General features: G+C 39.7%; 1 protein-coding gene across 6 annotated transcripts in view; it reads left to right on the top strand.

Annotated features, from left to right (window-relative positions):
* Window positions 1–23,896, top strand: part of cep290 (centrosomal protein 290) — a 69,592-nt gene that overhangs the window by 44,121 nt on the left and 1,575 nt on the right. For 2 of the 6 annotated variants that reach the window (XM_023348795.1, XM_023348805.1), the window contains exons 34-52: window positions 110–217; window positions 907–1,106; window positions 2,163–2,234; window positions 2,313–2,526; window positions 4,010–4,147; window positions 4,776–4,997; window positions 9,181–9,303; window positions 10,644–10,786; window positions 10,982–11,137; window positions 13,905–14,028; window positions 14,608–15,279; window positions 16,745–16,879; window positions 18,964–19,050; window positions 19,759–19,923; window positions 20,008–20,130; window positions 20,219–20,388; window positions 21,138–21,279; window positions 22,036–22,109; window positions 23,277–23,371. In XM_023348795.1, coding sequence (XP_023204563.1) covers window positions 110–217; window positions 907–1,106; window positions 2,163–2,234; window positions 2,313–2,526; window positions 4,010–4,147; window positions 4,776–4,997; window positions 9,181–9,303; window positions 10,644–10,786; window positions 10,982–11,137; window positions 13,905–14,028; window positions 14,608–15,279; window positions 16,745–16,879; window positions 18,964–19,050; window positions 19,759–19,923; window positions 20,008–20,130; window positions 20,219–20,388; window positions 21,138–21,279; window positions 22,036–22,109; window positions 23,277–23,371 — 3,163 coding nt within the window. Of the gene's footprint in view, window positions 1–109; window positions 218–906; window positions 1,107–2,162; window positions 2,235–2,312; window positions 2,527–4,009; window positions 4,148–4,775; window positions 4,998–9,180; window positions 9,304–10,643; window positions 10,787–10,981; window positions 11,138–13,904; window positions 14,029–14,607; window positions 15,280–16,744; window positions 16,880–17,719; window positions 18,880–18,963; window positions 19,051–19,758; window positions 19,924–20,007; window positions 20,131–20,218; window positions 20,389–21,137; window positions 21,280–22,035; window positions 22,110–23,276; window positions 23,372–23,896 lie in introns of those variants that run through there. The other 4 variants (XM_023348799.1, XM_023348811.1, XM_023348818.1 and 1 more) reach the window with 4 other exon arrangements.

The following is a 23,896-nucleotide window of genomic DNA, read 5'->3' as shown; positions in this document are numbered from 1 at the left end:
ATGATGTTGAATGATGAGTAGAAAGGATTTACTTTTGTAAAAAGAAAAAAGAAAATCTCTGGACACTCCGCTGTTTTTCATTCCTTGCCTCACACACTGTTGGCCCTAGGATCAAGAGGAGATGATAAAAAGACATCAGGAAGAGTTGAGAATATTACATCAGAAGCTGGACTTGCACACAGACACCTCTCTGGATCAGTTCAAACAGACAGCAATGGTACGTTCAGGCTCTCCGTTTAAAACGACTTCGCTTTCTGAGTTAAAATCCAACTGCCAACAACATCTTAGTAGGGCAGTGTTATGTAACAAGGACTTTTATGAGCTTTTCATCATGTTATAATGTTATTCCCTCATCAAGAACATACCTGGAGTGTTGCCTTGATTTTTTTTTCAGCGAAAAGCTGATAAAAATGCTAATATAGGGTTAATACAGGAGCACTGTTGTGACGACTTCCTGAAGGCGGAGTTTCAGAAAGAATAGGAGTTTCTTAAAGAGACACCGGCCTAATTTCAAGGTTTTAAATTACAAAGTCACATTTAATTTAAGTCATGTTTGTCATATAACAAGGGAGCATTAAAGACTGAGAAGTGAATTCAATAAGATGGTCAAGAAAAAGTACAATTATATAAAAAAAAAAGAAATGGTCTAAGGAGTGTTCCCTGAGACACCCCAAAACTCAAATCACACCACTTACTATTTTGAGCACTCCTAATTATTAAGAATTTGCTGCAAGGCACCATATTTTATAGCATTTTTATAACAACCAAAGGTAATTTGTGCTATAAAAAGCCACTTGACATAAAAACTAAGTATTTATTCAGTCTCTAAACACTTGCTAAACAGTTTAAGCATGTATTTTTTAAGGAAGCAACTATTGGGTTTAAAATTGCCCTCTTTGTGTTCAGGAGTTGATGAAGAAGCCCGCTATCAGAGTGCCAACACCTAAACACCTGGAGCGCCTGGCTGAGTTGGAGCAGACGGTGGCTGAGCAGGATGCGTCACTCAGCTCTGTCACAGAGAAGCTGAAGCTGACCGCAGCCGAGCTGGAGCAGCACCGGATCGCCATGGAGATGCAGGCTAAGAAACATGCTGAGGAGATGGCAAAGTAATCAGCCACCACTAACCGTTTTTACAGTGAGCTGTCATGTGTTACACTTTTACATAAAAAAACATAGATGTTTTTCAGTGAGTACATTAATATGAGACAACATAAATTGGCTCAACATTTTGACACAAAAATACATGTAATATATATACACACACATATATTCAGCACTGTTAATCCAACTCCTTTGCTTTGCTTTTTTTTAAAGTTCAGTAAAGTAAGCGAAGTTAAGTAATGTCAACCATTTTTCATAGAAGGTCAAAGACAATCTTTTGCCCTGGTTCTGTGCATTGCAGGGAAGAATCTCTGCTTTGATTCAAAGAACGTTGATCCAGCTGTCTTGTTTTTTCTCAGATGCGGAGTGGAAAATTAGATTTGGATTTTTCACTCAATTTAAGCTTCTCACCCTTTTTTTAAGCAGATAGAACCAACTAATGTGAGACTTTGAGGGGAAAAAAGATTATTTAGATCACTTAACTTAGGGCAAATTAAAAGACTAGGTCTTAAGAGGTCAGGAGAAAATCAGATTAAAGAGGGTCATCTAAAGTTCAGTAGAACACCGGGACACAGTTGTCAGGCATTGGAGAGCGAGCCCTGAAGCACATATTGGTAAACACAAAATTCTAACAATGCATTTGGAATAAATCGCAGAACAACACAACTAATTAATCAGATATGTAATCAGCCATCTTTATTCAGATTTAAATCAGGAGAACCTGACCAGTGGGCCAAGGAAAATATTAGACGATAAAAAAACGATTCTATAAGTACATACTACATAAAATTGAGCTTTTATTTTTCTCATCTAAAGAACATAAAGTAGAATGTTATTATTTTTTCCTCAAATAATTGGAACAAAATGAGTCATCTAACTTTTACAAAGGAAAAAATATAAATATTGTAAGATGAGGTCAACTGACGGAGCTGGGAAATGAAAGTTTGGTAGCCCGCTTAAATATATCGTTTGAAGCTACAAAACATTTAATTACTTTCAATTGACAAAACATGCATATAATCACTGCCTTTATAATTTAAAGCCTTTCCATTTCTTTTTAGCTTTAGTAAGAGCCACAGTGGAAGGGCCAAAGAGCCACATCTGGTTCCAGAGCCACTGGTTGCAGTTAAAATGTACATATGAAGCAAAATTTTTGTGGACCAGGGATTTACTTCTAGTTATGATGCTAACACAGGGGGGATTTGTTCCAGGCTGGAGGAGAACTACGTTGCCCAGGTGAAGGCTCTGAGCGGTGAGGTGGAGGACAGGAGCAGCCAGCTGGCTCAGATGGAGAAGGAGATGAGCTTCCTGCGCTCAGAGCTGGAAGCACAGAAGGAGGCCAACGTTCGCTCCCCGAGCAACACCATGAAAAACCTGGTGGAACGCCTCAAAGCACAACTCACTCAGAAGGAGAAACAGCTCAAGGTCTTTTACCAGTTTTTCTTTTTTACTTAACAGTAATTGTGTGACTAATTGCTGATGTGGTCTTCTACTTGATATGTAGGAATTGATAGCTAGAGTATTGTACAGTGAATCTGGAAGGTTTTCACAACACTTTATTTCATTTTTTGTTTTCCAGCCTTATTCTCAATTGTGTTAAATGAAAGGGTAGTGTTATGTGTTTTCCAGGCACATAATGCCATTTCATAGCACTATGTGCTATAAAAGTGCGTCTCAGAAGATATGCAGTTCAACCAGATGTTTGCTAATTGCTGCCTGCTAGTCTGAAGGATCTGAGTGTAGAGTCGCAGGGAAGGGCTGCACTGTGAGGCAGAAGCTCGGAAACTGCATCTCTGAGGAGGAGCTGCACCTCGAAGGCGGGGCTAGTCCCACCCAGTCATTTTTCGCAGCTCAGTGGTTGCCATGGGAGATTAAAGGATTCCTCAAATGGGCATGGAATAATCAGGACAACACTGCAGATATGATTTTGATGAGGGATTAATATATTAGCATGATGTAAAGCTGAATAAGTTGATTTCACATAATACTGCTGCTTTAATCTTTTTCCATCAAATTTTTCACACAAATACTCCATTTTGAGAATCTGGAAAACTAAAATTTTGAATGTTACGCAAATTTATTAAAAGAAAAAGAAGAAATCACATTTACACCAGTATTCACATCCACCTAATTAGGCAGTTTGGTTTGTTCTTCTCTAATGCTTGTGGGTCTTTGTTCCTCAAGACAGTCCTCTCTCAGACATTTACAGTCAATTCCTTTGATGTCCTCTTTAGTGTTTGACCTCTGTCAACTGAGTGGCCTTAATTATATAGACAGATGTGTGCCTTTCCAAATCAAGTCCAGGAAACAGGATTTATCACAGGTGGATTCTGTTTAAGTTGCAGAAACATCTTGAGGATTATCAGTGGATCAACAAAGGCTTTGAAAACTTAATGAAATGCAATTTCTTGGTTTTCTGATTTTAATAAATTTGCAAAACGCTCCAAAAAGTTCTTCCACGTTGCCATGATAAAAGGGGTATTCGTGTGGAGAATTATTGAGGGATAAGTTTTAATTCAATACAATTTTGGAGTAAGGTCATAACACAACAAAATCTGGAAAAAGTGAAACGACGTGAACGCTTTCCGGATGCACCTTAATCGAATATTTTCGAGGCATGTCCTGTGTTTTGTTTTGGCTTCAAAGTTAATCAATTTAGTGAACAAAAAGCAGAGATGTTGCTGCTAGAGGTTGCAGCTGTGTGAAACCGATGTGGCCAGACAAGGCCAGTACAAAAATTCTTGGCGTATCACAGCTAAAATGATTGTTTTACTTTTGTGTTGATTGAAGAAGATGACTCCGTATGCCTTTGTTTGAATCATACGTGACTCGCTGGGCACCGCCAAGGATCAGGCCACCTTTATTGCATTACTGAACACCAGGGTCTGTTTGTTTCATCTCCTGTCAGGCTCTCAGCAAGGCTCTGTTGGAGCTGCGGGCTGAGATGACGTCAGCTGCAGAGCAGCAAGTCATAGCTAACGCTGCCCAGAAAGAGCAGAGTCTCAATGTTCAGGTGCTGGTGGACAAACACACCAAAGACCTGAAGGTAAGATCAAAGGTTTTTTTTGTTGTCATTTGTTTTCTTTTAATCATATGTTGTGGTTTCTTTCCTGTTGATGTAATCAGCAAAGATGAAGCTTTGTTGGATGTTTTAAGTCTTACAAATTGGCATAATGGTTAGAAAGCAGGACCTCTACAAAGCAGCTGTAATTGAATCGTACCTGCTGACAGGCTGCAGTAGATGCTTCTGGTTTCTATGGAAATTACGTTTGCGATGTTAATGGATTTAAAGGACCATCTGCATCAATTGGAGCGGCCAGTAAGGTGACGGATGGTAACCTCCGTTTAAAAGCAAGTGCTTAAGTTGAGATGGTTATTTTATTTTATTTTTTAAATACAAATTTTCCCTTAAAATTTTTATTGTAAATAAAATTTTTATTTAAAAATATTTATTTTATTTATTTTTATTAGAGAATTGCAATAACTCTCTAATAAGAGAGTTCGAATTTGAAGAATTTTTAATTAATATGAGTTACAACAACATTTATTTTTTCCAAATATTCATCCAAATATTTCTCTTTTACAAATGAAAAATATGATAAAAACTGGATTCAAAAGGAAAATTTTCAGCTCAAGAATTAAGATCTTATGTATTTTTTTTTTTTTTTTTGTAGACACGGGTACAGGAACTGAACGAAGAGCTTCAAGCTGCGAAGGATTCGGCCAAAGCAGCCAGGAGCAGAGAGAACGTTCTGAAAGAGGAGGTCGAAGGACTAAACCAAGACTTCCAGAGATATCAAAGAACTCAGAGACGACTGCAGGCCGAAAAAGCAGAGCGAGAGCAAGAAGTGGTGGAGCTCAAGCAGCAAGTAAAGAGGCTCACCAGCACCATGCAGGTACGTAGCTCTATGCACTGAATCACGTTGAGTCACACTGAATCTTCTTTTTTTTTGTTTTTTAATTTATGCTTTGGATCATCAATGTAATTTTGACAGCAGAAATAGCCTGAATTAAAAAAAACAGTTTTTATAGAGATGCATCATCAAAGCCGTTGCTAAGGCTTTCGGACTCCAACGAGAGCCATTATACACAGAATAGCGATGTTCTGAGGACTGGCAGAACTACTAGAAATACTCCGATCGCATTTCAACATCCCAGAATAACATCTAAGGTACTTCAAGCCTCACTTGCTTCAGTTAGGGTCAGTGTTCACCATTAACCAATAAGGTAATGTCATCCATGGGAGAGTGCCAGGGCAAAAACCACTTGTGACTAAAGGCAACATAAAGGGCTCGTCTTATATTTGCTGGTTCTGATTTGTTCCTGCAGATTTTTGTTCATAATTGTTCTTTGTTTTGTTTTGTTGAGTCATTGCATGTTTGGACGATTGTTCCCTCTGTGTTATGACACTGTGTAGCTGGAAGGATTTTTCCTGCTGCTGTTTACTTTTGGGCAATTGTGATGATGCATAACCGTAGCAACAATTTAATGTTTTTTACAACTGAGAGCTGCTTGATCAGCATCTCAAAAGCTCGTGTCGTACCTGAATCATGACCTTGAACCCCAGAGGAGTTGAAAAGAAAGTTTCATGGACGCAGAGGAGGACCAAAGAGCAGAAAGAGAAAAAGAAAGTTCCCCTCCATCTGTCAGAATGGGTAAGGTTCATATCCCCTACTCCAGGGGTGTCAAACTCCAGTCCTCAAGGGCCGGTATCCTGCACCTTTTCGATGTGCCTCTGCTGCACCACACCTGAATAGAATAATTGGGTAAATACCAGGACTCTTGAGAACTTATCTACACAAAGAGGAGGTAATTAAGCCATTTCATTCCAGTGTTTTGTACCTGTGGCACATCTAAAAACTGCAGGACACCGGCCCTTGAGGACTGGAGTTTGACACCTGTGCCCTACTCCAACATCTCTCTGCCCGGCTTCCTAACCATACGGCCAGACAGAGATTTAAAGAGGAGTGGCAAAAGCAAAGGAGATGGATTAGCAGTACTTGCTAACAACTGATTGTGTCTTCCAGAGTGTATTACTGTGGAATGTTGTCTCTGCTCTCTGCAAACTGAGCTGTTAGCGTGATATGATAGTCATGAGGCTGGCATACAATAAACCATTCACCATGACTATTTGAATGATATGAGTTATGACAACATTTATTTGTCATATGTGGAATTATGTGGAACAAGACAAAAGTTGAATATTTTGAAAGGTGTGGCTCCTGATATATTTATCTAACAAGATTTTAGAAAGATAACAACCTATGGACAACCAAACCTTGTGGCTGTATTGTAATAGTTTGCTACTGTCTTCCATTTTTGGGACCTTGAAAACTTGCCATAACAGATGGAGCAATGAATTCTGGTCTTTATCTGAAACGTCCAATGATTCTTGACTTTAAGGTTCGATTGGGGATCAAAATTGCAAAATTTCTTACATTTTCAGCTGCTGCGGATCGCTTTCACACTGCACTGCGTCAGACAATCTAAACCTTTTGCAAAACCTGCTACCGAGAACCACTGAAGGAAACAGCCTGAAAAACTGAAGAGATGAGTACGACCTCCCTCTTCACGCATTGTAAACAAAACTGGAGCAGGATTTTTCTATCGTCTTTGGTTTTGTCGAAAACAACAAGACATTTCTCCCTCTAGTGCTAGACTCGTACAGTTGTTTGGTTTGTATTTACCCAGAATTCCCTGCGCTGTAATTTGCTTCCTGTTTTGGGAGCGGTCTCCAGTCTGCTTGCTTCCATATTCACATTCAAACTGCACCATAGTTCACTTTAATAGAACCGAGACCGAGGTTTTTAGGCGGACCACAGTGTGCATTTTTGATCCGGATCAGAGTTCGTTGTGCATTCACACCTCTGCAAACAAACCGGACTCTCTAGACAAAAGAACTAGAGTCTAATTAAAACGGACTGGTGTGAATGCACCTTTAGTTTAAAGGCTTTTTGATTAAACAACACAAGGACAGTCCAGCAAGTCCACCTCTGAACGGTTTGATAAATGAATGTTTTTACGTGGCCATAAATCTGTAAGAGGAAAAGTCCTTATTCAAGGTACTCTGTGTTTATCTCTGGCTCTTCGTTAGAACTCTTGCCTGTTACGTCCTAGATTTCAGCGTGATATATTGGACAGCACCCACCAACAGCCAACATTGTCATAGCATCATGTTGGAAAGTGATTAAAATCCTCTGACTCCTGTTCAGCATTCAGATGTTGAAATAGGATAGAACGTTGATATGGGAGTCATGCCACGCCCGTTAGGCTCGTCTGACAGCCAGCAGGAAAAAAACACGTGGAGGAATGTGTCAAGAAAGAATGATGACATTTCTTTAGAGGTTTAAGATAAACAGCAGCCAGTTTTTGGGTTGATTTCATTATCTGGGAGCTTGCTTACTTGTTGTTTCTCAAGAACAGTTGGAGGTCAGATGGTTGCATACGCCCAGAATGAGAGTAAAAGTTGTTTCTTTTTCAGAGTGGAATTTATATAAGCCAACCCAATTCTTAGTTTTACAAAATTTGGAATGTGAGTTTTTTTCTAATCTATAGTCAAAACTACACGTACAGTGCTATTATTTAATTAATTTATTTATTTTTTTGTCTTTTAACAAGTTGAACCTCCATGACTTGGTATTCATGACCATCAACAAACGTTTGATGGTCAAACATTCTGGCTGAATATTGTTGTTCAAAATTGTTTGAGCCATTCAGGTTTTTTTTCTGACTAAATCTGAATTTTAGGTTTAGTTTGCAAGTATCCAATCGGATTAAGGTCTATATATATATATATATATATATATATATGTATATATACAGTACAGACCAAAAGTTTGGACACACCTTTTAATTCAATCCTTTATTTTCATGACTATTGACATTGTAGATTCACACTGAAGGCATTAAAACTATGAATAACACATGTGAAAATATGCACTAAACAAAAAAGTGTAAAACAACTGAAAATAGCCCTTATATTCTAGTTTCTTCAAAGTAGCAACCTTTTGCTGTGATTACTGCTTTGCACACACTCTGCATTTTCTTGATGAGCTTCAACAGGTCGTCACCTGAAATGGTTTTCTCTTCATAGGTCAACCTGCCCTGTCAGGTTAATAAGTGGGATTTATTGCCTTATAAATAGTCATGAAAATAAAGAAAACCCATTGAATTAGAAAGGTGTGTCCAAACTTTTGGTCTGTACTGTATATATATACTGTATATACAGTGTATATATATAGTCATAAGATTTTAATTCATGGCACGGTTGGTATTGTTACTTTTTTTAAACAAATTTTTTCTCTGGTGGTTCCAGAAAAGCAGCAATAAATATCCATCCATCTATCCATTTTCTTTTCACCCTTTGTCCCTAATGGGGTCGGGAGGGGTGCTGGTGTCTATCTCCAGCTACGTTCTGGGCGAGAGGCGGGGTTCACCCTGGACAGGTTGCCAGTCTGTCGCAGAGCAACACAGAGACATACAGGACAAACAACCATGCACACACACACACCTAGGGAGAATTTAGAGATCAGTTAACCTAACAGTCATGTTGTTGGACTGTGGGAGGAAGCCGGAGAACCCGGAGTGAACCCACGCATGCAAACTCCTTGCAGAAAGACCCCGGCCGGGAATCGAACCCAGGACCGTCTTGCCGCAAGGCAACAGTGCTACCAACTGCGCCACTGTGCAGCCCGCAATAAATATCAGTGTTTTTAAAAATACAATTGAATTTGCTGTTTAGTGCTAAGACTGTGCTACATCACGTACATCACATCTTGAGGTAGCCTATTCATTAATCCAGATTGTTTTTTTTGTTTGTTTTATCATAAGTGCATTTGTGATAGCACGTTTTTAATATATAGCTATAATTTTGCCCACATTCGGATAAGAGAAAAATTGTGATGAAGTCAAACTTGAGCAGCCAGTGCTTGTTTTTGTATTTTTTTAAACATCCTTAAAGTTGTTGTATAAGCAATCACTTTGAATAATTATGAAGCAGGAAGTAAACTTTTGTCTGTGTGTATAAATAATAATGAACATATAACGAGCGATGATTTTTTTTTTTCTCCTGTTGCTCAGAATCAGACAGAGGCAGATGGGAAAGGAGCCATCATAGAGAATCTGCAGAAGAAGATCAGGAGGCTGGAGTCGGACCTGGAGAAACGGAACGACGTAAAAAACACCAAAGATGATCATGGGAAGGTGTGAACTGTCAGGATTTGAGTTTTCTGTGTATTTATTTTGAGTTTTTGTGTTGTCCTGTCTTCCCCTTGATTGTTCCCAGGTGTGTCTCGTTGTGTGATTACCCTCTGTGCATTTATCCCCGCCTGTGTCCTTTGTTCCTCGTCGTGTCCTTGTCTAAGCTGTCGTTTGTTTGCGTCAATTCTGTCTAGCTGTGCTTTCCTTGTCCTTTGTTGCTCCAGCGCTACCGACGTTGAGCCCTGGCTTCAGCTCAGTCGTGCTGCCTGGCTGTGGACTATTTGGTTTTGTCTGGACTGTGTCATCGTGGATCTGTATTCATCATTAAATCACCATCTGTTTTCATTTTATCTCAAGAGTCTGTGTCATCACCTTCCACCACACATCATGACCTGAACACCGTGCCCTCTATATTTTATTGCCGTTGGGCAAAAATATCATTTTTAGTCATTTTTATTATATTATTATTATTTTATTGTCTGGGGTTTTATGTATACATTAAAGTGAAAAGTTTAGAGTCTAGATTGTCCCTAAAAACGTCTATTCCAACCTGACTAGTTATTTCCTAATTATAGGCCTGAGCCCGAAGTAAACCCGGAATATTATTTCAATTAAGATTTTACTGCTTTTGTTTCTAAACCACCATCAACAAACTTATTACCATTTAAGTAAGCAGTGTAGCTCCTCCTGTTTTTAGCTTTTGTGCAATGTCTCCCAGCTCCATCTTGTTGCTTGTTGTAACCACAGAGTGAGTCAAATGTAATTCATCTGGGATGTGATTGATAGGAGCGGAGCCGCGGGCACATGGAGTACGCTGTACTTGTTACACTCTGGTTTAACTTCTGCACCCTACTGACTTTCTTTATTTCCTCAACATTTTAAAATAGAATTTAATTTAAGTGATATATCAGTGTATTATACCAATATTGGATTGGTCCAATCTCTGCCTTTTTTAATGTCTTATTCACCACATTTACCATCCGTTGCTATTAGGCAGTGTTTTTTCTACACAAGCTGTGTCACAAACATCACTGGACTTTGATAATTCAGCTCCATTTACTTACAGGTTTGATCAATTATACAGGACCAAATTTAAATGTATTTAAATGTGGATAAATTGTCTCAGCCTGTGTAGACTCTGTTAAGTTTTTTAAGGATTTGAACTTTCTTTTGCATCCAGTTTGAGAATTAGACTAGCAAACATTTTATATCCCCGCATTTAGCATTCTCAAATAGCTTCATGAAACTTACACCTCTGTTAGCTCAGGAGTTTAGGTTAAATCCAAGAACCTCGTCATGTGTGTTTGTCTGTTTAGCTGATGCAAAACCCGTTTCTCCAACAGACCAAAGATGAAATTGTTCGGTGGGAGGAGAGCAAAAGATGGCAGGCTAGAATGGAAAAAGTGAAGAATTCCCTGAAGGAGAAGGAACGAGATAACGAATCGTTGTCGAAGCAACTCGCCACTCTTAAAGATCTTTATGGCAGGTCAGCGTGCGTACATCATACATCTGGTATGCACAGCGCCTAGATTTGCTATAGTTATGCTGATGACTGATTTATCACTCCCTATGTTCCTGTTTAGAATCAAAAAGGTGCTCGATGATCACTGTTGTACATCATTCAGATGGCTTGCTCTGTCTTTTTCATCCATCGGCCCTGTGTGCTTTTGTTTGCTTGCAGATTGGAGCAGGAGAAGGCTGCGCTGCAGAAAAAGCTGAAAGCTCGAGGTGTGACCGTCGACCAGGTGGTGGGGGTACGAGCCAATGACATGGAAAGGCAGATAGAGGAGTTGAAGAAGAAGAATTCTGAGCTGGAAACCCAGATTGTAACCATAAAGTATGTACATAGATGAGGCTACATTAGACTTGATGTTCACTTTGATTGTGTCAGCTCTGGTGTTGACTGAATTCAACTATCCTGATAAGTTAAAAGTCATTCTTATGTTTGTCATCGTAAAAATCATTTTAAAAAATCAATAATTCATTAAGAAATTACCTAAATGTTCTCAGATGAACAAGTGTGCATCTGTAATAATATACAATTATCTCAATATCCCAAGATGAAATGCTTTTGGAAAACCAAAAAAAACAAATTTCAAGGTGCCAAATTGTGAAGTTAAATTTCTTTAAAGTTATGTTTGATATATAGATCATGTTTATAATATCTGAAGGTAACATAGTTACCTTATTTGACTGTGCTGTAAAAAAGCACTACATGCCTGGAAAGTATATAACACTGCCCCTTTTATAAATACAAATCCAATAACTGTCAGACTGGTTTTAATCCACTTCCTTGAGTCAATGCTTTGCAGAACCAGCTTTTTTTGGGCATATCACTCCCACCTTTTCACATCTAGAGATTAATATTTTTGCTATTACTTGTCTGCTTTGAATTCAAACTTAAATTATATAAAATTATATCTTAAATTATACAAAAAAGTGTTACTTATTAACATAAGTAGTTGGACGGAGGCAGCTGAGATATTTCTGATTCCTACTAAAGCAGCTGATCATTTATCCGACAGGAGTTTTTGTACTTCCGGAAGGGCTCCGGTTTCCGAACTTGTCGGTCAGGCGGCTTTATTGGTCCCAGCTGCCTCCTCAGAGACCCGGAGGCTCTACAGATGACCTTTAGAGACGACCTTTACTCGCCTCTGGAGCCTACGTCGCTGAGTTTGTAGATTCTCATTAAGCTGCGAGAGCCGACTGAAGGCCGCTTGTGACGCAGACGTCGGAGGTCAGGGAGGCGACGTTTAACGTTCTGCGTGTCAGCGTTTCAGACGGATGTTCCACACGCTGCGCTCCACTCTGATATCTGCAGACTGAAGAGTTTGACGCCGAACACCACACTGCCGCTAACGTGGCGAGGTCAAACGTTTGACAGGACCCTAATTTAACATTTGACTCGGACTCAATTGTGCCGCCTGCTGACAGACGTTGAGTTGAACGTCCACGCTGCATGTTCAGAGACTTGATATTATGAACCATATGAAAGAGTGGGACAGTTTTGGAATTTGATGTACTGTGACATCTTAATGAATCAGAATATTGTTGAATGATCAACAAATTAGACACAGTGAGATATTTCAAGCATTTATTTCTACTAATTTTGATAACTATGATCTATAGCTAATAAAAAAATCTATATTTGTCTTCTAATAAACTCATAACCTTACAAACACTAACAGTATTAATGATTTAAATACAAAAATTACATATAATACAAACTCTTGTGTATACACAATGGCCTGCACACTTACGGGGAACGCTGCTTTATCCAGCAGACAACACTAACTGCGTGTCACTGAAAAAGAAGCTGGCTGTTTAGAGCGTTATGGAAAGTTGAGTGGAAGGAAAAACTCTGATAAGCAATGATAGCTAGAACCTTTTTAAATTTATTGAGATTGCCCTTATATGAAAATAGAAATGCTTTTGAATATGTCCAGCCAAAGTTTGGCACTGCAGAACAGGTTCATCATCACAAAAATAGCGACAACAAAAAAGATTGTCATTTAAAAAAATTTTTTTTTTTTTTATTTATTTTAAAGTAAATGTTTAAGTTAAAATCTGAAAATAAAATAAAAAAATTTAGGTGTAATTTAATTACATGTATATTAATTAACCATTTTACCTCATATTAAGGTCCAACTAGTAAACTGTTGCTCCAGTTCCCCTTCATCCTATAGTAATTAATATTTTTGTACTTTGAGTGTACAAATTTTTTAACTGATTTTTGAAAAAAAGCTTTAAAAGTAGTTGAAAACAAGCCAGGTTGGTTGGGAGTGGCGAGATAATTATCTATTTATTCATCTGTCTACTAGGGATGAATGGATGGGTATTTGGAATACAACCCAATTGTCAGTGGGCAAAAGTAAAATTAAAGCAATGTGACACTAATGAACATTTTATGCACACATTACTGTACAGAAACAGCTATTGTCCATCTTTCCATTAATCAAAAAATCTCGTAAATGGTTGCCAAGTGGTCTAATAGCTAGCTTAGAGGGAGCATCTCAGCTTTTCAAGTTTAAAATACTGAACTGATTGGCCAGAAATCTGGAATGGATGCACTTCTACTTTTAGCCTTGAAAACTTTAGCTTAAATGCTAGGCTAACCACTTGATACATGCCTTGGGAAATGGTGAAAAGCTTTCAGTATCGACAAGAATCAGAATTGGCCGGTCAGGCTTTTCGAAGAACAGTAATCGGTCTGCACCCCTATTTTTAGTCTGGGAAACGTTAGCATACAGGCTGGGCTAACCTCTTGATACATGTCTCGGGCAAGTTTGAAATAAAGAGAAGTTTCCAACACAAACCCATATTTCCATATCAGGCAAATTCAACATGTTTATGAGTGGTGCGTGCATTTTATCTATGTAAAATGTTCAGAGCCTTAATAGATAGTGAGAAATTGCTACTTTACAATGAAAATATAAAAAAAACATTCATATCTTCTCACAGAACAGCTGAGATGAAATCATGCACATTAATAAGAAGACTTTAAAAGGTAGTTCGTGGCACCGGATTTTCTTTGGAGGTGTGAGAATGAAAGGATCAGACTTATATTTGTAAAAAGTTCCTTTTCTGTCGTGTTGAATGTGCAGACAGCAGCAGGCCTTGCCTCGTGATGATGCCATGGAGAACCTTATGTCAAAGAACCAACTTCTAGAGGAGAGACTCCACTCCTTAGAGAGGCAGATATCCAAGGAACCCCCTTCCAGACCCTCGGTAAAGTGTTTAAACTGCATATTTATTGCTTTAATATGGTCGTTTGACTTTTTTAAATCTCATATCAGATGTCCCTGAATTATTACATGTTAAAACAAAGCTCATAATCACAGTAAAAAACGAAAGAGTTCAGGTATAAAAAATAATTGTTTTTGGCCTCGCTAATGGAAAGAAGTCCTCATTTCTCCTTTTTAGTCAAAAGGAGCAGTCCAGTAGGAACATTGTTCTGGTGTTTTACCATCAAAGTGCTAAAATAAATGGAAGATTAATAGTTTATTTGACATATACATTACTTTGTCTTGTTTCGGAGGACTGGAATCTGGGAGCAAAGTCAACAACAGAGAACATATTTAAGCTGTATTAACAGCATTTCTTCTAAGAGCTCGCCTGGACGACATTAATATGAGCGTCATATTTCACAAGCATGGCAAGACATCGCATTTACTGCAAGATGTAGTACTTGGCCTATGCTCTGTTTGAAGGTCTGGAGATGTTTAGCAGTCGATTCATCAGTCTTTCCTCTGTTTCTTCATCTTCCTTCTACCTTCCTGGGTTTGATCTGATTCACTGCCTGCGAAGGGGAGAGACTTCTCCTCCTGGGCGTTTCCCGGGATTTGTTCGCTAACGTTTGATGTTGAGGACGAAGCGTCGTGCTCTCGGCTTCCCGAGACCCCTGACCCCACAGGAGGCGCCCTCGGCCAACAGGGGGAGCCCACGCAGAGCAAGGCGGGTGGAGGAGAGGACCTGGACGCGGATCGCCTGGAAGATGAAAGGGAAGCAGCAGCAGTTGTTGGAGAAAATGAAGAAAGCATCCCGGTCGGATGTGATGTTACGGAGCCTGTGGAACAGGAAGAACCGCCCGACACAAAAGGGAATGGCGCCGATCCCGATGATCGGTCAGAAACGACGGAATCCATCTCGCCTCCGTCTACAACACAGGCAGCGACGGGCGGTGGAACGAGCGAAAGCGGGAAGAAACCGGGCGATCCTGACCCAGACGGTGAAGGCATGGGTCCCGAGGATGATGATGCGGGAGTTATCCCGGAGGTGATCCAGAATGCCGAAGAAAAAGTGGAAGAGAAAGAAGAAGATGTGACAACAAGAACAGAAATAGAGGAAGATAACCAGGTTTCTTTCTCAGCTGATCCTGATGTTGATTCTAGTATCACTCTGAGTAAACGCCGGGAGAGAATAGTCCACGCAAAAAGGGGCAAACAAACACAAAAACAGGACGTTGTGAAATATCAGAAGGTATTCCAGCCTGTGTATCCCCCCCAAACCCTCCTTTAAACCCTGGCTGCTGAGGTGGTAGAGCTGTGATGGCATTAGACATGGCATAACCAGAGCTACACACACCCAGTGAAATGTCTCGTTAGCGTTTCCTCCCCGTCATTGTCCATCACAGCCTTCAGGTTTCCACTTGCTCTTTGTATTTACCCCTTGATTTTTGTTACGTCACAACCAAAAACTTTAGCATATTTTATTAAGAACCTATGCGAGAGACCGACACAAAACATGGTTGAAATTATGTGTTGTTTAGCATCCATCTTCCTGACGTAAATACTTTGTAGAACCACCTTTCAGTGTAAAGTCTTCCTGGGTCTAAACTCTGAAACTTTTGCCCGTTCTTTGTATCCTGGCCATGGCCTCCCTACACACTTCTGCTCAATTCTCATCCCCAGTGATCCGTGTATGACTTCTCCCATTGAAATGAATTCCTCTGGTAGCATTTCAACCGAGCCAATCAGTAAAGAGAAGGAGACACTGTAAACGATGACGTCGATTTTCTGCGCTGTTTTAGAATTGAAGTCTGTATTATATATGTCACACCCAAAATAGTTAGCGATTGGGTGAACTTTAAACGCCTCCAGGAAGTGATCATTTCTCAGTAGTTGAGGTTTCAGACCCTCTGTAGGAAGCAAAGCGTAGAACTTACAAAGAACTTACAAAGAACAGCAGGCTGGTAAAAACCAGCCTGCTGTTCTTTGTAAGATTGGAAGAAGACAGAATGGGAACATCAGTTTTCAAGCCTCTTTTTCGCCACTTTTCAAAACCATGTATACTTTTCCTTCCACATTTGTGTTGGTCTGTCACATAAAATCCCCCCAGAACACACAGATGTTTGTGGTTTTAAGGTGACAAAATGTAAAAAAGTAAATAAATAAAAGAAGACACTAGCTGTGTTTCCATTCCAAATGTTTCAAATTTGGGAATGTGAAGAATCGACTTTGTCAATATTCTGCTAATGTCGAAAAGTGGACACCATTCACACCATTTCTGTTAATGAAATGGTGTGAATTAATGAATAAGTTTGTTCATGAGGTAAGTCGTTAGGAAAAAAAAAAATGCTGTGCCATCATCGTCTAACCACTTCTTGTTGTCTTCTTCTTCATGGTTTGAGGCAGTGCCAACATCTGGTTGTTGATCGTGTGCAAGAAAAGTGTTGCCTTTGCAGTTTTGTAAAATAAACCAATTTAGATACAGCCAAAAAATCCATCTCATTTTAGTGACAAAACTTTTTATCAAAAAATAAATAAAATTTTTTCCCAAAATTGCAAATTTATTTTCAGAATATCATATTGCACAGTTATATGGTCAATGGAAGCACAGTTACTGTTAACCATTTTCCTTCCTACAGCTATTCCCTCCACTGCATTTTCTCGGTACACAACCGTTGGACACATGTGGCTCATTCTGAGACTTTGCCGTTCTTTAGACTTCGGGACGCGGGACCGGGACTCCATCACAGAGAGATCAGGACATCTCAAAGGAAAACCTCAAGCTGGCCTCAGAGAACTTGGAGCTGCGCCTCCAGCTGGCGCAGGCCAACCAAGACTTACCCAGGCTGAAGGTACGACCAACCCAAACACCCCACTAGCCGAGCACATGTCCAAACATGCTGATCTTACAAAGAAACAGTGCCTATTCTTAGGATTTTACAACTGAAAGGTCTTTCTATACGCCTGTCACGATAACCTAATTTGCTGGATGATAAATTGACCCAGAACTTATTGCAATAAATGATAATATTGTTGTTTTGAGACCATTTTCAAGTCACATAATAGTAATACTGGCGTAATAAAGCAATAACATATTCTCAAGGACCAATAAACTTTGAATTCCAATGAACATTTAAATACTAGAACTGGAAGACATTTGAAATATCCAAAATAAGTAAAGAAAACAAATTAAATAAAATATGAAGTCTCTATAAACAAAATAATCTTTCAAAGAAAGGGATAGTTGAGACCAAATCACCAGACTGAAGATCAGTTTTGGTAGAAAGAGAGAAAAGAGAAAACTGATAAATCAAGCAAATTAAAACTTTTGAATTTCTTTTAATTTATCATGCGATTAACTGATTCATTGTTTATGGTGTCAGGCCTACTTTTATATTTCACTGGAAATGGAAAGAACACCTTTTACTTTTATGGTTTTAGATGTTAGGCTATAATAAAGAGATCTTGTCTTTTAAAGGATCTAAAAATATTCAGATGTTAAAAGAACAAAACTGATTCCATACTGTCACTATTTAATGAAGACGTGTGTTAAAACCCCCCCAAAGAAACAACAACCCATGGTTTAAAAGCTTGTATACTCGCTGTAAGCAGCAATAATTTGCAGTATTGAGTTACATCGTCATGGAGGAATTTCAACTGTCTTCTTTACAACATGTCTTCAATTCTTGGAGGTCTTCTGCGGTTTCAAGACCCAGTGTGGCCCAAACTCCAGCTGTCTGACAGATTTCTGCGCTGCGGCAAACAGATGAGTCTGTTGTTGAGTCTGTGACCCATTTCCACCACTGCAAACTGCAACACGAGCTCATCACTCCAACCATCACTCCTCCACCCCCATGCTTTAGAAGAGCTAACTTGTGCTGCTCGATTCTGTTTTTAGAAAGATGAATCAAGACGAGCCTTGCTTGTTTTGCGGGTGGTTTTTTGTTTGTTTGTTTTTTCTCACATACAAAAGGAGGCCTAAAGACTCTAAAGTGGGGCTCTTGGGAAATTAGAATTAAAATTTCAGGGTTTCCCCCAGAAAACTTGCTAAGCCCGGTGGTAGACGCTAGTACAGTCATTCATTAAGCAGTCCACTGTGCTTTTGAGTTTGTTTTTTTTAAATTGACAGGAAATTTGAAAATATCACTTGGTATTTGTGTGTTATTGGAAGATTGCAAAGTTCATACATGAACACCAACTATAAGGTACGGTAGCCGACAGGTGCAAACACGCAGCAATCGGCGAAATGAGCTGCAAACAGGTGAAATGAGGTGTAAGCACATGTAAAAAACAAAAAACAAATGCAACAGAAAAGCGATGCAAACAAAGAAAATGCTGTAATAACAGAAAATAGAAGCAAAAACCATCAATCAGCAAAACAAATCCTAACAAAAAAGGACTCAATCGCAAATTAAATGCTAGAATCACAAACAAAACGCTGCAATTACAAATAAAATGCTGCGTGTTTGCACCTGTGATATTAAATTCAACTCAAATAGTGCCAACAATGTAATAAATTAATATATACATGCACACATACACATATATAACCACCATATAATTAGTGCATGTGAGCGTTGAGCGTGTTAGTTGCTTTTGGGAAGAAGCTACTGTACTTTTCAGTGTTTTCATGCAGATGTAGCGCCCCCCTGAGGTCAGCAGGTCAAACAGGTTGAAGCCAGGGTAGCTGCTGTGTTTGGTGATTTTTTCTTTTTCAGCATTGCAGCCTTTGCCTTTCAAGTGAATTTGCTGGGGCACGGCACATCTCGCCACAGATTCTCGATGGGGTTTATGTCTGGACTTTGACTGGGCCATTCTAACACATGAATATGTTTTGTTTCAAATCCTTTAAGTAAGACTCTGTAATTCAAAGCAGGTGTGCTGGGTTTTTTTTTAATCATAACTGTAAATATATATATTTTTTCTGTTTCTACAGAATCAGATTGCAGACCTAAAGGAGATGTGTACGGCTCTGAAACAGGAGAGAGCGGATGCCGAGAAGAAGCTGGCACACCTACGGGGAGTAAGAGAGCTTTGCTTTGATGCGCAGACAGATGTTTTTTTTTTTTTTTTAGAAACACTCCAGGAACATAGTTTAATTTAAATTGATAAAAGTAACTTAAAACTGCAGTATGTAAGTTTAAAAAAAATACATCTATTTTTTAACATATTTGTTGAACTATGAACGTCACAGTGAAATAATCGATCTCCTCCTCCCTGAGCTAGTATTACTGTTGAATAAATTCACAGCTCCCAGTCAAAATCAACCAATCAGAGCTGGGAGGAGGGTCTTAGCGCTGTCAATCAATGCTACTCAATGTGCCAACGGTGGAGAAACAACTCACCATTCCAGGAAAAACGTTCATCCGCCGTCATCGACGGCCATGCTAACTAGCCGTAGCATTCGTGGCAGGTTACGTCGCGGTGAACCAGCTTTCGCAAAGGTTGCGAGGCGGGAAGCACGAGAGTGATTGACAGCACTAGGCGTAAGACCCTCCTCTTGTCTCTGATTGGTTGTTTCAGACTGAGTGGTGCATTTCTGCAGTTTGTACTGGGAACACTGGGAGAAGGCAGAGGAGCTCCAGTTTTTTTTCACATGTATAAACCTTATACTGTTATGACATATTGAAAATTTTAACAAATATGTAAAAAAAAAAAAACATATTTTTTTATAAGTTACACACTGCAGTTTTAAGTTTCAACATTTTCCTTAAAACCTGTTCTCCATCAGGCTGGTTACAGCGGCAAAACGGTCCCTGAGCTGGAGAAGACCATTGGTCTGATGAAGAAGGTGGTGGAGAGGGTGCAGAGGGAGAACGAGGCGCTGAAGAAATCCAGCAGCCGTGCAGAGCAAGACAGAGTTGCCGCTTTGGAGAAGGAAAATGAAAAGTTGAAGGTCGGCACATTGTTTGCTTGTACGCTTCAAGCGTAGCTGAGTTTTGTTTCTGCAGATGACTGGAAAACGTTGTTTTTCTTCCAGGCTGACTATGAGAAGCTGAAACATCGAAGCGAAGCTGAGCTGAGCGCAAAACTGGAATCCAAAACCAAAGGACTGGAGAGGATCGTGGTGGAAAACGAGCGCCTCCGCAGAGAGATCAAAAGGGTGACTTTTTATTTATGTTCCATTAGTTTTCCGAGTACCAGTTTCTCGTCCATGGTCTTGTCTGAGTGTCCGTGTTGCACTTGGGCAGGAAGTGGAGGCGGCGGAGAGGCTGAGAGTGAGCAGGACGAGTCTGGAGGCGTCCAATGAGAAGCTGGAGTCTGAGCTGGAGGAAACCAGGCAGAGGCTGCGAGCGGCTCTGTCCAAAGCTGCCGCTGTGGGGCCCGAAGGCAAAGCTTCCAGGGCCACTGTCGTTGCCAGGTCAGCAAAATCTGCAGAGCACTGCAAAAGTATTCACACCCTCAACCCTAGAAATCTGTCACAATTTAGGATGTTACACGACAAACGATGGAATGTGTTTTACTGGCATGTAACACGACAGACCTGCACAAAGTTTCACATAATTGTGACGAAAAGTCTGAAAAGTGTGGCAAAATTTAAAATGTTTATATCGAACAACAGCGTTGTTGATATTCCACCTTGACGGGCTGGGTATGGAGAGCATTGGTGACAGAAACAACTCTGGAGGCTAAAGTGGCAGAATCTGTTGACTGGACAAAGCATTGTTAACTGACTCCACAAATCTGGTCTTTATGCAAGAGCAGCAAGAAAAAAACTATTGGGTAAAGCAAGCTGCACAACAGATCTTAAAGGTCTTAAAAAGTCATTATGAAGTTTCAGTTTTAGGCCTCTAACTCGGTCCTGGAGGGCCGGCAGCCTGCATGTTTTAGTTCTCTCCCTGGTTTAACACACCTGGATCAAATGATGGCTCATTAGAAGACCTAAGAATAACTTTGACATGCTGAAAAGGTCGTTGCTACCACCAGGGAGAGAACTAAAACGTGCAGGATGCCGGCCCTCGAGGACCGACTTTGGGCACCCCTACTAACTAGTCTTAAATGTGACAAGATCTAAAACTTCTAGGTAAGTGAGCTAAGACTTAACTAAGGGCAAACCTTGTTTCCACAAGACTGTGTGTTGTTCCTGCAAGTCGTGCGTTCAACTTGCAGGATGTTTGAGAACAAGATGAAGGAGTTGGAGGAGCAGCTCTCCCAGAAGACCTCCAGCGTGTCGGAGCTCAAGCAGCAGCTCAAAGAGGCCAAGGGGCGCGAGGAGTGGGCCGAGACGCGGGCAAGGCAGCTCCAAGATCAGGTACCGCAAGATAAGAGTCGAGTCGGAACAGACTGACTCCCTGACTGGAATTATTGTCCTAGAGCAGTGGTTCTCAAATGGGGGTACGCGTACCCCTGGGGGTACGTGGAGGTACTGCAGGGGGTACGTGAAGCTTTTCAAAATATCTTTAAAAAATCAGTAGGCTCCTCATAATAAGTCTTGGGAAAAATTATTTTGTAAAAAGTTCGATAAAATATAAATGTGTGTTCATGCACTGAATTTTATATTCAGTATTTAGTTTCAATATCCTTTAAAATAAAACGGACCCCCCCACCAAGTTAGTTTGACCCACGGACCCAGGGCACTCGTCAACGACCTGTTGTTATCATGATTACACTGTAACTATGGAGACGTGGCTAAAGCGTAGCAGCAATGCTGCTGAAAGTACAGATAAAGTGAAAAAGAAGGCAAAACCAGAGCCGACGAAGTACATAATGTACATGGAAAAGTATGTTTTAATGGGATTTACGTCCACGATCTCCGTACCTCTTTTTTATTCCAAAAATGTTTTGCCAGTGTCAGGGGGTACTTGACTAAAAATATATTTTTAAGGGGGTACATCACTGAAAAAAGTTTGAGAACCACTGTCCTAGGGGATAACTAGGCTCCTGAAAACATTACTACTGTTAGAAAAAAATTTTTCATTGAATGTTGTATAATAATACAAGAAAAACAGACTTTCTTGCCGATGGTGACAGGAGGTAAACTTTTATGCCTCTGTTTGTTGCTCATTAGGTTGACTTGTTACAAAAGTTTCCAGGAGCTCCAAAGACTAATGTGGGGAGCTCCAAGGATCCTCAAGCAGTCAGGTATGTAAATTACCGTTATGTGATTTTTTTTCCATCATCACTGCCCATGTATTTCTAGCATACTGCAAAACAGGCACTGTGGGGAAAAAGTGGACTCTTACGGTGTAGATGCTTCATTTGATTAAAAAATATTTGTATTTGAGCTAGCTTTGTTAGCATTATTGGGGCAGACTCACACACACCATAAATGGTTTACTAGGTCAGTGTTTTTCAAAGTGGGGGCCGCTGGGGGGACTCGGAAAGTTGGAGGGAAGATGGAAAAAAATAATATTTCAATCCCATAAATATTTAATTATACTTTAAAAAAATAATAAATCTGATGCGTTTTTCAATTAAAACACATCAAAATAACTTTATGAAATATTACTTGCCATGCCTATCTATCTGATTGGCTACCAGTTAAATTTATCAGTCTAATCTCTCCTCAAGATAGCATGGCTAACATAGTTAGCAACCACAAAATGGACAAGTAAGTGTCTGAAAAAGACTAAAGGAACCTCAGAACTAAAGTTGGAGTGATATAAAATTTGGTGTGTGATTAAAAAAAATACACATTTTCCTATAATCAAAAGAGAAGATGATTGTGGTGAAGACGTTTTATTGTGACAAGAGCATCTGATGATTAAATTAATAATATATTACCACAGACCTCATGGGCAACTAAAATCAGTTTAGCATTCATGCTAAATCAAAGTAATAAGTATTGAATGGTGAATAAAAGTGAGATAAAAGTTGACATTTATATGCGGTATTTTGTTGCATTGTATGTTTGTTTACAAAGAGGGATCACCAACCAGAAGCTAATGGCGATTATTAAGGGGTATTAGAGTAAAGAGGTACAGAAATGCATTCATGTTTCCTTTTTCCTTTCACTGTAGTTATGAACTCCTTTGTGTTGATCTATGATATAAAATCCCAGTGAAATACTTTGAAGTTTGTGCTTGTTATGCGACATATGGGAAAGTTTAAGGGAATGGTTGCTCATGCAAATCAAGAGAAACATAATATACATAAAGGTTAGTGATCGTTTACATTGGGAAATTCTTCAAAAGTCAAATAGAATTTTTCTGAATCTTAAACTCGAGATGCAGCATGAACACACTCTTAACCAGGGAGATGACCAGATGACCAGTTGATGATGCAACTAAACTATTTATTTGTCCGAAGACTGGAGAGCGCCGAGCCAGAGAGGACAACCGTGGAGCCGAAACAGAAGCTGAATGACGACCCGGAGCAGGATGCTGGAGTTTCTCCAGAACCTGGTGAATCTTCACTTTTCCCCTACTATACTAATGCTGTTCTTTAACAAAAACAGTTACCATGACGTGACTTGAACTTAATCTAGTCAACCACCTCGTGCACATTCTGTTGTAGGTTAATTACTATGTTGCCAAAAGTCACTTTCCATCATACATGAACATTATTAATATCCAATTTTTAATATGGAGTCTGCCCACCCAAATGTTTTAGCTTCAACCTTTCCAAAAAGGCTTTCTACAAGTAATTTTGACCATTCTTCCACAAGTGTATCTGGAAGGTCAGACACTGATGTTGGACGAGAAGGCCTCTGCTCCAATTCATCTCGGAAGTGTTCTGTCTTATTGAGGTCAGGACTTTCTGCAGGGCAGCTGGGTTCTTCTCCACTAGACTCACTCGTCCATGTGTAAAGCTACGTTCACACAGCAGGTCTCGATGCTTAATTCCAATGTTTGTTTTCCTGCGCGGTCGTTCACACTACTAATGAAACCATACTGCAATGAGACTTACAGTATGTGTGAACGGTTTAC

The sequence above is a fragment of the Xiphophorus maculatus genome, chromosome 2 (genome assembly GCF_002775205.1).
Source record: "Xiphophorus maculatus strain JP 163 A chromosome 2, X_maculatus-5.0-male, whole genome shotgun sequence".
In the NCBI taxonomy this organism is placed as follows: Eukaryota; Metazoa; Chordata; class Actinopteri; order Cyprinodontiformes; family Poeciliidae; genus Xiphophorus; species Xiphophorus maculatus.
Note: the sequence above shows the minus strand (reverse complement) of the source record. Positions and strands in the feature narration are given on the sequence as shown.